This window comes from Mastomys coucha, chromosome X (genome assembly GCF_008632895.1).
Source record: "Mastomys coucha isolate ucsf_1 chromosome X, UCSF_Mcou_1, whole genome shotgun sequence".
Lineage (NCBI taxonomy): Eukaryota > Metazoa > Chordata > Mammalia > Rodentia > Muridae > Mastomys > Mastomys coucha.
The window spans coordinates 51,966,411-51,978,433 of record NC_045030.1 but is presented as its reverse complement, the minus strand read 5'-3'; the positions used below and the strand labels follow the sequence as shown (position 1 = coordinate 51,978,433).

General features: G+C 48.3%; 2 protein-coding genes across 3 annotated transcripts in view; both read right to left on the bottom strand.

Annotated features, from left to right (window-relative positions):
- The window catches only part of Sash3 (SAM and SH3 domain containing 3), a 13,724-nt gene extending 12,781 nt beyond the window's left edge, over positions 1–943 (bottom strand). The window contains exon 1 of one of the 2 annotated variants that reach the window (XM_031356210.1): positions 662–943. In XM_031356210.1, coding sequence (XP_031212070.1) covers positions 662–718 — 57 coding nt within the window. In that variant the 5' untranslated portion in view covers positions 719–943. The remainder of the gene's footprint in view (positions 1–661) is intronic. The other variant, XM_031356287.1, reaches the window with a different exon arrangement.
- Positions 944–9,818: 8,875 nt separating this feature from the next.
- Positions 9,819–12,023, bottom strand: part of Xpnpep2 (X-prolyl aminopeptidase 2) — a 30,277-nt gene continuing 28,072 nt past the window's right edge. The window contains exons 21-22 of the mRNA XM_031356116.1: positions 11,675–11,764; positions 9,819–11,103 (exon numbers count right to left, since the gene is read on the bottom strand). Of these exons, the coding sequence (XP_031211976.1) occupies positions 10,909–11,103; positions 11,675–11,764 (285 nt within the window). The 3' untranslated portion in view covers positions 9,819–10,908. The remainder of the gene's footprint in view (positions 11,104–11,674; positions 11,765–12,023) is intronic.

Sequence of the window (12,023 nt, the reverse complement as noted above, 5' to 3'; positions counted from 1 at the left end):
CTCTCACACCTACTCATCATGTATGTCATCAGCTTCATTTCTCATTTTTCATAAGTTCGCCTGCCCAGAAAGAACCTATTCAACCCTCCCCCTGCCTCCCTCAAATTTCACTGCATTTTGGTGGGCTCTTTGCCTGAGTCCAAAAATTACTTACTGCTTCATCTCTAGTGGCCTGGAGAGATGTTGTAGATCTGAGCCCAGTGGGCAATGGCTATGACTCCTGACAAAGAGTAGGGAGTCTGTGACCACCTTGGCTGGGTGGGCTAGTAGGACCCTTTGAATGAGATAGTCCCCAGAGAACACCCTTGAGCAGAAGCAACACAGAACTCGAGCTAGGAAGACAGAATTAATTATGCTCTTTGGATTCCACTTGAACACTACATTTTGTAAGTCTGTGGATTTCACCCTTACGAGCTCTTCAGTCTATAACTCTACACTTCCAAAGACCCAACTCATACTTCTATATTCTAGAGTTTAGAAAGTATCTTCCGTACTTTTACTACTCTAGTGAGCGTTGAGCCCCATCCCCTTGCTTTCTGGAAAAACCCTCACCTAGACATATAGCCCTGGTTCAACCTCCATCTTCTAAGAGTCCAGGAAGACATTGGTAGAGAGTGTAGAGGAGAGAAAGAAGGAGTGAGTGCTCACAGACGCTCCTTACCTTTTTCTTCTGACTGGGCTCCTTGTCGCTGGCGTTGGACGGTTTGCGACGCAACATGGTCCTCTACAGAGATGGGCCTCTTGCTCTCTTCTCCAAGGTGCTAAGATGCAAAAGTCTCTTGCTAAAGCCTCCCCAGCACCTGCCAGGTGGCCTGGCATAGACTGAGCCTTGGACTGGCTACTCTTTACTGCTGCAGTGGCAGCTTGGGGGTGCGGGCCATGGACACCCAGCAGCAGCAGCATACAGGAAACCTTGCCACGTGACCTGCTCTTACAGCAATCATGGCCCCTGCCGGCCTCTAGGGAGGAAGGAAGTCCCAGCTTCAGTCTCCAGAGATTCTGATGCAGACAGATCTTGAGTTGAACAGTCAGAGAAAAGCCCCAATCCTGTTGTCTCCAGTCATCCACTACAGCCCTTTTATGTTCTGGCTTATTCAGGCTCTACACTCACTGTCTAAACCTCAGAAATCAGAAGGTAAACAGGCAAGGATTGCCTGTTGAGTAAATGCCCCCAGTCCATCTGTATCTTCCAAGTTATTACTGTGATTACGATTACCATTAAGGTCACCCCTGTGGCCATCATCTTGATGGTCATCGCTACTGCTACCATTACCAGATAGCCATTACTCCTACAACCGTGACACCTTCCTCCCAGCCATCATCCCTCCTACCATCCCTCCTGCCGTCAGCACACCTTAGCTATGATTGTGAAAGCTCTCATCTCTTCAGAGATTTCTACTGCTTCATTGTCCTTATAGCGGTCACATTTACAGATACTGCAGTCATTTCCATGATGGTCTCAGCCCTACAACCTTCACTAGCCCTGTATCCACCACTCCTAAATCCATCAATCCAGCAACTATCCACATTTCTGTCAGCACACATATGGTTTTCATTCTAGATGAGGTGTGCCTACAGACAACAATCCCTCAGCTCACACAAGAACAACTGAGAAATGTCTGGAACTGTGTGATTTTATGCGTGCATGTGCTTGGATGTGTGCACGCTCAGGATGTGTGCTCAGCCATGCATTCACATCTGGGGGTTAGTGGTCAATGCTGGATGTGCTCTGTCACTCTCTACCTTAGTTTTTGAGAAAGGGTCTCTCATCACATCTGGAATTGATGGTTTTTCAGCTAGACTGGCTAGCTAGAGAGCCTCTGAGAAGTCCCTGCCTTCCCCACCCAGGGCTGGAGTTATACATGTCGGTCATGTCACCCTGCTTTTATGTAGGTGCTAGGGATACAAACTCAGGTATTTGTGCTTTTACAACAAGCACTTTCCTCAGAGAGCCATCTTCCTAGCCTGAACGATATGATTTTTTTACATGATTGATTAGCATTCAGTTGTCTGAACCTACAGTAATTATCTTGCCTTGGTCGGAATTTTTTTTTTTTTTTTTTTTTTTAAAAAACGCACAAGTACTTATTGAATGTCCTTAAGGGAAATACTCAGTCACCGCTATAAGTTTGTGATTAGGTTAAGTGTCTAGAAAGTTTGGAATTGCTGGGGTAAGGGATGTGCACTCCTTTCCCCTTAATTCAAAGATAGTTTTATTCTTAGAGTAAAAGAATTCTTCAAAGAATGTAGAAGAGAACAATTAAGAAATAAACTCTCAAAAGGACATTGAGAATTAAACAGTGAGGAGTGTATCTTACCTGGTCCATACCCTGCCGACAGCTTTCATTTCCTAACCTCATACATCATTATAAAGAAATGGAATGGTTCACCTTTGCAAGGCTTTCGTTTCGGTGACACTTGTGAAATCCTGAGTAAGCCTGTCCAGGCTCCCAAGATGTTCTCGTGACTTCCTCCCTGGACCCTAAGGCCTTCAGATCATCCGCCTCTGAGCTAAGGAAAGAAGGTCAAAGTCCATCTCTCTCAAGATCAAACTGTATTTCCTCTGGCTCTAGTTCAACCACACTACCAGGCTGACTCACGAAAAGCCTCTGTGTTCGACGGCCCTTCCTTATTGGCTTGAGTTTCTCAGTCCAAAAGTCTTTCCTTGACTGTCTACAGGTATGAACAGATCAACTAGCTAAGGCTTTGCAGGATGTTTAGAAGCCTGAGAGCTAGGAGATGGATGAGCCATCCCGCCTGTGGGAGTTCAAGTGTGATCCCAGGTAGGAGGTCATCCTCTCCAGAATCTGGGATAGAGTGTTGCTGGCGTTTGTCCAGGGACACCTGAGGCTTACCAAGCCAGGGGGGATACCTGAGGCTTAGGAGGTCAGGAACCTCGGAAGGTGGGAGCGGCTCACAGAACCTTCCGGGCCTGCTCCGTGTCCCTGACCAGGGCTCAGGATGTGCCCGCTTCCTGTTTGCCCAGCCCCCCCCCCCCGCCCCCAGCAGCAAGCACAGCTCACACACTTAACCGCAGAAGCTTCAGATGCTGCCAGCAAACCAGGGTGGGCGTTTGGCCTGCTGAGGCCTGGGAAAGGGGTAGGGGGAAAGGGAGAGGTGAGGACATTCTGTACAGAGTATAGAGAGGTGGCTGACCCCCTCAGGCAGGCGGGGCAAGTGTTCTCAGCCCCTCCCCTTCTCTTCTTTTAGATTTGCATAAGACCCACTCCACAGCCTATTTTCTGGGCATCCATGGTCCCTCTGCCTCAAGCATACTTGCCTTTCTTTCAGTAGATGACCCTGGCTAGAGTCCCAGTGGGTCAAGCTCCGGGAAGCTAATGGGTGCTAATACTTGTTTAATAGGCTCCTGCACCATATTTGCTGTTGATAGGTACCATTCCAGGTACACAGAGAGCACAGCTAAAGTAGTGACCCAGAGCAGAACAGTTCAGTGAACAAGGCCACCTTACACTTACTTGATAATGGGCTGGCAGGCAGGACTTAGGAGCTTGCTGTGGCCACAGCCTCCCGCCAGACTATCAAAGTCCCTGTACTTGAGAGCTGCCGTCCTAGGTGGCGTGGCAGGCTTTCATTTGCCCTGTGCTTGTTCGTTGCCAACAACTGCATTAGATTCTTCACAAATATTCAATTCAACTACAGCACTCCAGAGAAGCAAGGGAGGTAGATTAGGCTGGGATAAATTATTGCAGAGCTGTGGCCTAGAAGGAAATATAAATATCAGGTAGAGGAACCTTGATTTAGCATACAATTGTGTGTGTGTGGGTGTGTGTGTGTCCATGTATCTGTGTGTGGTGTTTAGGGTTATCTTGCTAACAGAGAGGTGAGTCTGAACCCTCAGGTGCCGGAGACACTGGGGCCTTGTAGACTGAATTCACACATAGCAGGCCCCTACCAACACACCCGGGGGGATTCTCCTTTGGTAGATAGATGGCAATGGGTGGGATATGCAGGTTAGGTGGGATCCAGACATGAGGTGTTGCATTTCTTGTGCCTTTGAATGGGTACATCCCTGCTTTGAGATCTCAGAGTTTGGATACTGAAGGAATATCTCCATTTGGATAGCTTCCTCCAAGGATCTTATCTCACTTCCTACCCTCAACTCTCCCTACACTCCCGCTGAAAATGATTCTATACAGGTAATTTGTTGGCTTTACAACAACCCCCTCCAAGCCCCATTTTCCAGGAGGTCGATGTATAGTGGGGTTAAGTGACTTATGACTACATAGCTAGGAATTGATAGGAACTGCGTTCTAAACTCGGGCAGGTCTTGGACTGGGGCCACACTATTAAGCATTTTGGTTAAGGTGTCTCTAATACAGAGTTTTTAAAGGGGGAGATGAAAGCCTTGGGGAACATTTTGTCATAGCCTTTTCTCTATGCTGGGATTATGTTGGGCTGGGTACAGGACTAGATGCCACAAGGCCACCTCGAAGCAGGCCTAGAGAGGCGTGAACAGGATGAAGGAGGCATCTGAAGTCATGTGACTTACACTACAGCTGCAGTAAGTGGGGCTGATTAAGTGGAAATGACGTTTAGGGAGGCCCTTGTCATCATGTCAAGGAGTAAACAAACTTTGCCTAAAGAGTTGTGGGAGGGATTTGAGGCAAGTCAAGTTCTAACACCTGCCATGTAGAGGAACACATAAATGTGGTCAGGAACGATGAGGAATTGTGAAATGAATGACTTGGATTCATTCGAAGGAAGAAGTTTTGGATGCTTAGCTGATACTGGTTTAGTCTTTGTTAAATAGTGGTCTTGCCTCTAGAAATATCCAAGCGAGGGTTATATAGTCTCTTGAAATACCTGGGGATTTCCAGGTAAAGCTCGCCACCTTAGTAGCAGCCTGGCTTGTAATCTCTGTCTTAGGCAGAGAGAGTGCAGGCAGGGTAACTGCAAGCAAGGGCAGAGGAGGCGGGAATCTCTTGGATCTGTGCCTAACATAGTGCAAGATGCATACAGGGCTTTCAGCTCGGGAACCCTGGGGAGCTCCCGCCAGCAAGACAATCATATCTGGAGTTCTGAACTCCCGATAAGGTCTTGGTTCAAAAACAAAAACCACCTGCCAGCAGCTGTGGCAGTTACCCTCCAAAGAGGAGGCGGGGCTTGGGTGCTCAGAACAAAACACACTATGACTCCTTGGAGGGCCTTACTATGGAGGACTAGGTGTGGCTGGGCTGCTCTGCCTAGGACTCAGTCCCAAGTTGACCAGGACAAAAGTCTACGATCAATGAGCTTCAGCAGGCCCTGGGGACAATTTTCGAGGGCTCTAGGGATGAGGAAGAGAAAGAATACTTCCCAGTAAAGGAGGCAGGTTGAACTGAATCCAAAATGTTCTTAAGGGATACAAAACCTGAGGCAAGTGACATCATATGTAATGAGGCTTCATGAAGACTAACTGATAACGTGGGTCTCATGTTTGAGTGTCTGTGTCTGTGTGTGTGCCTTTGTGTGTGTGTGTGTGTGAGAGAGAGAGAGAGTGAGAGAGAGAGAGAGAGAGTAAATGAGAGAGACAGAGAGACAGAGAGAGACAGAGCCAGAGACACCAGGGTTATTACAGATCACCTACACAGAGTACTCATGGAACATACTTGATCCTTGGTGTATGACCCTACATCAGTTCCCTCTGGGAGACATTTATTTTTTAAACCTTACCAAAGCCAAGACAAATTTGGTGACGACTATTTTGGAGTTCCTGACTCCTCCCCACATCCCGCTGGTACCTCCTACTTTCTTGTACCCCCTCTAAACCTCTGCCCCGTGATCCCATGGACCCAAATCTTGTGTGTCTCCAGAGCTTATGTGTTTCTACCTTGTCAAGTCAAGGTCCCTCTGCCTAAACTAGAACACAGGTAGCATGGCAAGTAAACAGGCCTGAAACTGCTTGGGACCAGCTAGGAGGGAAAGCAGTTTTTCAGCTTCTGGGCCTTGCCACAGCCCACTGGGGTTTTCTCAACCATCCATCCTACCCGGCCTAAGCTGTTTGCTAAGTTCCTGTTTCATAGAGAAACACAGAAGTTAAGAGATGGGCCAGCCTCCGAGCCAGGGCTGGTTGGGTAGGGGTTTGGGAAGGACCTCCCACTCCCAGTTGTGATGAGCCATGGGGGATAGGCCAGGGATGAACAGAGAGGAAACAATGCCTATTAAATCTTTGTATTCCTATTTTTCTGAGACCAAGAATGCTCAACTATTGATTTGAGGAAGTACCCAGAGAGGTGGTAAAATCCACTGGGTTAAGTAGTAGAGTAGATAGCCCAGCCCCTTCTGAGGTCCCAACCTATGACCATCTACAGCCAGTTGACTTGCAAAGAATAAGAGCTGACTTCGTTATCATTTATAGATGAGTATTTATACTTCCCATGAGAGTATTTGTGTATTTGCCAATTTTCACATACCCTTTTGAAGTCTAAGAATGAGTTAAAGCACAAAGAATTTTAATATCAATAGTCGAAGGCTGAGGTAGGAGGATTGCCATGAATTCAAAGTCAATCTGAAGAATTATAGGCCATCAGATCATATAGCCATACCCTGCCTCAGCAACAACAAACAAACAAAAAAGTGGCTGAAAGCAGAGCTTGGTGATCTATTTTCTCAGCACTTGGGAGAGAAGGGCAGGAGGGTAGAAAATCTGAGGCCAGCCTGGGTGTAGATAGAGAACTTGAGTCTGAAAAATATATCTCAGTAGCTTACCACTTTCATCAGAGTTACATGACCTCAAACAGGTCTCCTTGGGTTTCCGTTTGTTCACTAGAGGCTGAATGGGAAGGACAGAAGGACACATTCAAAGTGGGAGAAGATAAAAGCCCATGTACCCACACACCCATGGTGGGTCCAGTCTGTCTGTCTGCCTGCCTGCCTGTCTGTCTCCCTGTGTCTCTCTGTCTGTCTGTCCCCCTCCCTCCACCCCTCCCTCCCTTCTTGCCTCCCTCCGTCCTTTGCTTTCCTGCCTCTGCTTGCAGAGCAAGGTGTAGCTCTCAGCTCCTTCTCCAGCACCACACCTGCCTGCTGTCATGCTCCCTGTCATGACAATAATGGACTAAGCCTTTGAAACCATAAGCAAGCCCTCAATTAAATGCTTTCCTTTGTAAAAAGAAAAACAAAGAAAAGAAGATGGGAGAGGGGTCAGCACAGCTGAAGCAGAATGTCTGAGACTGAATCCTGGCTCTGGTCCTGGCTGGCTGTATGACCTTGGGTGTGTCTTTTTTTTTTTTTTTCTTTCTCGTTGCGATGCTCCTATTCAGGACTGAATATGGAACTTGCAGGGTTGGGTGCAGAATGGAAATGTAGGGCTCTTTTTAAAAAGCATTAAGGATTATGAAGCAAGGCAGAGGATACAAGCACAGCCAGCTTCCACTACATAGTGACCTTGAGGCCACCCTGGATTACAAGAGGCTCTGTCTCAAAAAACAAAAACAACAACAACAACAACAACAAAAAACCGATGAACAGATAAACAAAAAAGGAAGGAAGGGAGAAAAGAATTGTAAGAAAGACAGCTGGGAAGAGACCATAAAACCCAGCTTGAGGCTCCTCTGAGCACAAATCCCTGAAAAAAAAATGCCCAGGTTACCCACCCACAAAGCTGACCCTTCAACTACTTCAAGCACACTTGTATGGAAAGGACAGGGGGCTGCTGGCTGCTAGAGCCCCGCTTTCTGTGACAGGCCCCGCAGCGTTTCTAAGGAAACTCAGGCTCTAGGGAGCATAGTTAGAAAAAGCCAAATTAGACACAACCCCCAACAGCCTTTCTAGAGGGAGAGGGAGGGGAGGGGAAGGAGAGGGGAAGATAGGAAGAGGGGGAGAGGGAGGGAGAAATGTAATTTGAGCCCCAAATAAATTGTTTTCCCGTCTAATTCTGAAGGTAGCTTGTGCTAGATGAAAAACATCATTATTATCTTTTGTCTGTGTAGCTTCCTGATTTACAGAATAATGCCACATCCGGGTCTTACAGGCCAGTTCTCTACAACCTCCTCAGGAAGTCTGCATGGGTAGTTTACAGAACTGATAACCAAAGACTAGAAAGGTGATGTGACTTGCCCAAGGCCACCCAGCTGCTACTACTGAGGCTAGAAGCCTTAGTTAGATACCTACGTCCTAGGAACAGAGAAGGACCTTTCTTTACCGCCTGCTGCACAGCAGCAGTAACGTCAGGAGAAGTAGGGTAAATAAGGACCAGAGTCAAGGAGCCATCTATCTTCAATTCCTAATGATGCCATAGGAGCGCCTTCAGGTGCCTGCCTTAACTGTATACATACTCAGTGTCTCCCTGATCCTACAGAGAGGCTCTTAAACAGAAAAAGTTGGGGTCAGCCCTCCAGTCTCAAAGTAGGGAGGACCTGGGCTGGCTGGGGTCCCTTCTACAGCTGCTCATCTGAGGCAGGGCTTCATCTCAAGGCCTTATGGTTCATCTCAAGGCCTTATGGTGGCACTGGGAAGCTAAATCACAAGGAGAAGTCCCATGGGGTTTCTAGGTTTGGCTTGAATACACTGGCCAGTAGGGCTTGGTTAGTGCTTGTGACTGGGAGAATGTCAAGTGTTAGGGCACACAGGACAGGCTCGGGCAGGCCGGCCCTGGGAAGCAAGGCAGTCCAGAATTTGCTTCTCCTCAGCTGTGTGAGCCCAGTGGAGCCTGCTTTCTCATTTGAAAAGTGTCAAGAGTCACACCCCTCATCTTCTTTTCAGAGAGCAGGTCCTTGAGCCATCTGATTGGTTTGAATTCTGTTTCATTTAGCAACTTGATATAAAAGCCCACCTTAAGCAAGTTGCTTGCCCTCTGGCCCCTTTGAAAATGAGAAGGATGCCAATGCCTTCTCATGTCTTGGGAGGACCAAATAAGAAAGTGCAGGTAAAGGCCTCTGAATGGTGGGACGGTACGCAGGGAAGGGAATGAGGATGGTTTGACATTTTAGGAGCAGTCGTAGCTCTCTAAGATCAAGTGCACCTCAAACAGGCTCATCCATGACAGGCTTCTCAGTAAGGACAAGACAGCTCTGTAGGCCTTTGGGAGCAGATTTGGGTGGTTGTAGTGTGTGTGTGTATGTGTGTGTGTGTGTGTGTGTGTGTGTGTGTGTGTGTGTGTGTGTATGCACACACACACACCCATGTTGAGGCAAAAGGTTGATATCAGAAATCATCTTCTATGGCTCTTCTGTAGGGCAGGTAGGGCATTTCTCAGTCAAACTAAAAATTTGCTCTGGGGATGTCCTGTCTTCATCTTAGGAGACTAGATTTATAGCTAGGCCTCCACACCCACCTAGCACTTATGAGTTTCTGAGGATAGGAACTCTGGTCCTCACCCTTATATAGCCAGTGCTTTAACCACATAGACATCTTCACAGCCCCCATACGTCATTTTCACATTTGGAAAATCAGCTCTTGTTGGCCCAGCCCAGGCAAACTCTCAGCCTTTGTCCAATACTGGGCCCCTAGAACCTTGGTTCTCACCTTCAGTGTGCTCCCTTAAGACAAAAGAGCTGGCTGCAACTTTTATGGAGCACCCTTAATAAGTTTCCAAAGCCTCTCTGTCTCTTTTATTAGGTTGCAGTGACCTTCATACAGGCTGGGGGTAGCTGGCTAGGCAGGGCATACATGCACATGAGCACGCGCACACACACACACTAACGCGCATGCCCATGAGCACATTCTCAAACCCACGTGTTTCTCTACTGAGATTCTGGGAGCCTCACATCCCTGCCCCCATCTCAGCCTCTTCTCTTCCTCCCCCACCACAAAAGCCACAGGTCCCAGCAGCCTCCTCCAACACAGCAACAGCAGACACAATGCAAAACCAGAGGCAGGCATCTTTGCAAAGTTGTTTTAAGTACCTAGCAGGATGTGAGCCCAGGTGGCTAACGGCTAGTCAGAGCCAGACCTGAGAAACCATTGATGACAGTGGGTTCAATAAATGAGATGGGGGGTGGGGTGGGGGGTGGAGATGTAGGGTAAGAGGCTTGGCACAGGGCTGATGGGCAAAGGAACTAGAATGCCAGCCCATCTGCCCCACCATCTCCCAACCTTGTCCCCTAACCAAGGGCTGAGTCTCCTCAGGCAGGCCACACCTTCTGTCTGAAAGTCAGTTTTCCCATCTATAATATGGGGAAATCAGAGTCTGCCCACACAAGGGTTTTCAAAGATATGAGAGGCTTTAATAGGACTATCATGGTGGCTCTACCTTAAAAGATTAAAATACTCTGAGTGCCAGGGGAGTCTGTGATAGCCCAGAGCACCTTGCCATTCCCTCTACTTTAACAGTCTAAGTCCTGTGCCTTAACTCCCTATTTGGTCACTGTTAAGGGGCACATTGGTACTTTAGGAGCTGTGGGATCATGGATAGGGAGAAGACTGGTACACATTATGGACTGAGGTGTTGCTTTCCCAGGCCACAGCTGACTTCCTCTTATCTGTTCTCCCCAAATACTACGGTGGGAGTTTGAGACCAGAACACCTAGTCGCTTCCTTCTCCAAATACAGCAGACAGGCTACTGTAGGCCTGTGGGTAAGGGTGGCCAGAGGCAGCTTTAAAAAGTCTGGAGTCAGTGTTGGTGGCAACAGTCCTGGCCTTCTCCAGCAGGTGGAGGCAGGATGGAGAACTCTGGGTATTACCCTATAGGGTCCTTTATTTGGGAGGGAGGGACTCACTGTAGCAGAGTATACGGCTCTGCTATCCCAGGGCCCAGGGGTTGGAGTCCATGATGAAGATGTACATCTAGGAGAAGGTAGAATATGCTGTCCGGGATCTGGCTCTGGAGGAAGCTAAGGACAGTGGCTTCAAGGTGGTGAGGCATCAGGAGCCCTTGGAACATGTATGGATGGCACAGGGAGAGGACAGCTGAGCAGAAGCAAATGAATCCCAAAACCCAAGTGAACAGTCAACAGGAGAATCGGGGGCTTCTAGCTACTCCAGCTGAGGATGGCAAGGGCAGAGGCTACCCACAGAGAGGTCAAGGAGGTGGTGTGAGGGGCGCCAGCTGACAGGGGCTCCGTGTGCTGCTCTAGCCACGCAAACTCCTCCCGCAGCTGGCGACGCTGCAGTTCCGGGCCTACAGTCTCACGGATAGTCTGGTAGTAGCGGTTCAGGTACTGGAGCTGCAAAAGGAAGAGGGTTTGAGCTAAGCTGCCAAAAGATGAGATCTTGGCACCATCTAGTCCCCAGGATTCTAGCTACACTGTGGACTAGGGAGCCAGCCACTTTCAGACCTCTGCTACCTTCTGGGGCCCGCCAGAGACCCTGTTCCTTGGTGGTTGCTTAATAATATAGTGATGTTCATGGAGAAGAGGTTGCTGTCTGGCACAGGAATAAAAAGGAAACAGAGTAATCGTCTCCATTTTACAAAAGAGGAGACTGGGGCCCAGAATGGAATAGAAACTGCATCTTCCTATGCCTTTTGATAGCAGAGCTCAGAAGCCCAGTGTCAGATTCCCTAGGGCTTTAAAAACTGGGTTGGGGCTTGCTGCTCTGACTAGAAAGTCCTAGAAGCTTTGGGATCTCTGACAAGCTAGAGGAATATGCTCCCAAGGAGTAGAGTGCCACAACGTGGACCTTCCTGGTGAAGGGCAGAAGTACTTAGAGTAGGGAGAAAAGAGGCAAGAAAGGCCTAGGGTGGTTGGAAGTCAGCTCTTCATAGGCTAAGGAGTAGGCAGTACTAAGGATACTTACCTGCTCCGGGGACAGCAGCCTGACATCGATGAGGTTTCGGTCATAGGGCACAAAGGACACCAATTCAAAAGTCAGGTAGTTCCCCGGGTACTGAATTTCCATAGGGAAAGTAAGAAGGCAAGAAAAGTGAGGGAGGTTGAGACACTGGCTGGAAGGAGTCAGGAGCACAGAGAAGTGATCCTTGCCAGCTCTGGATACTACAGCTAGCCTGGAGCCTTCCAGAGTCCCTTCCCTTGGCCAGTTCTCTTGTCTACTGTCCAGCATCCTAGTTCCTGCTTCCTTCCTGCTTCCTGAGAGATTAGACTCGTGTTTGATTCTCAAATTGTGAGCATCAACAGTGTGTATGGAG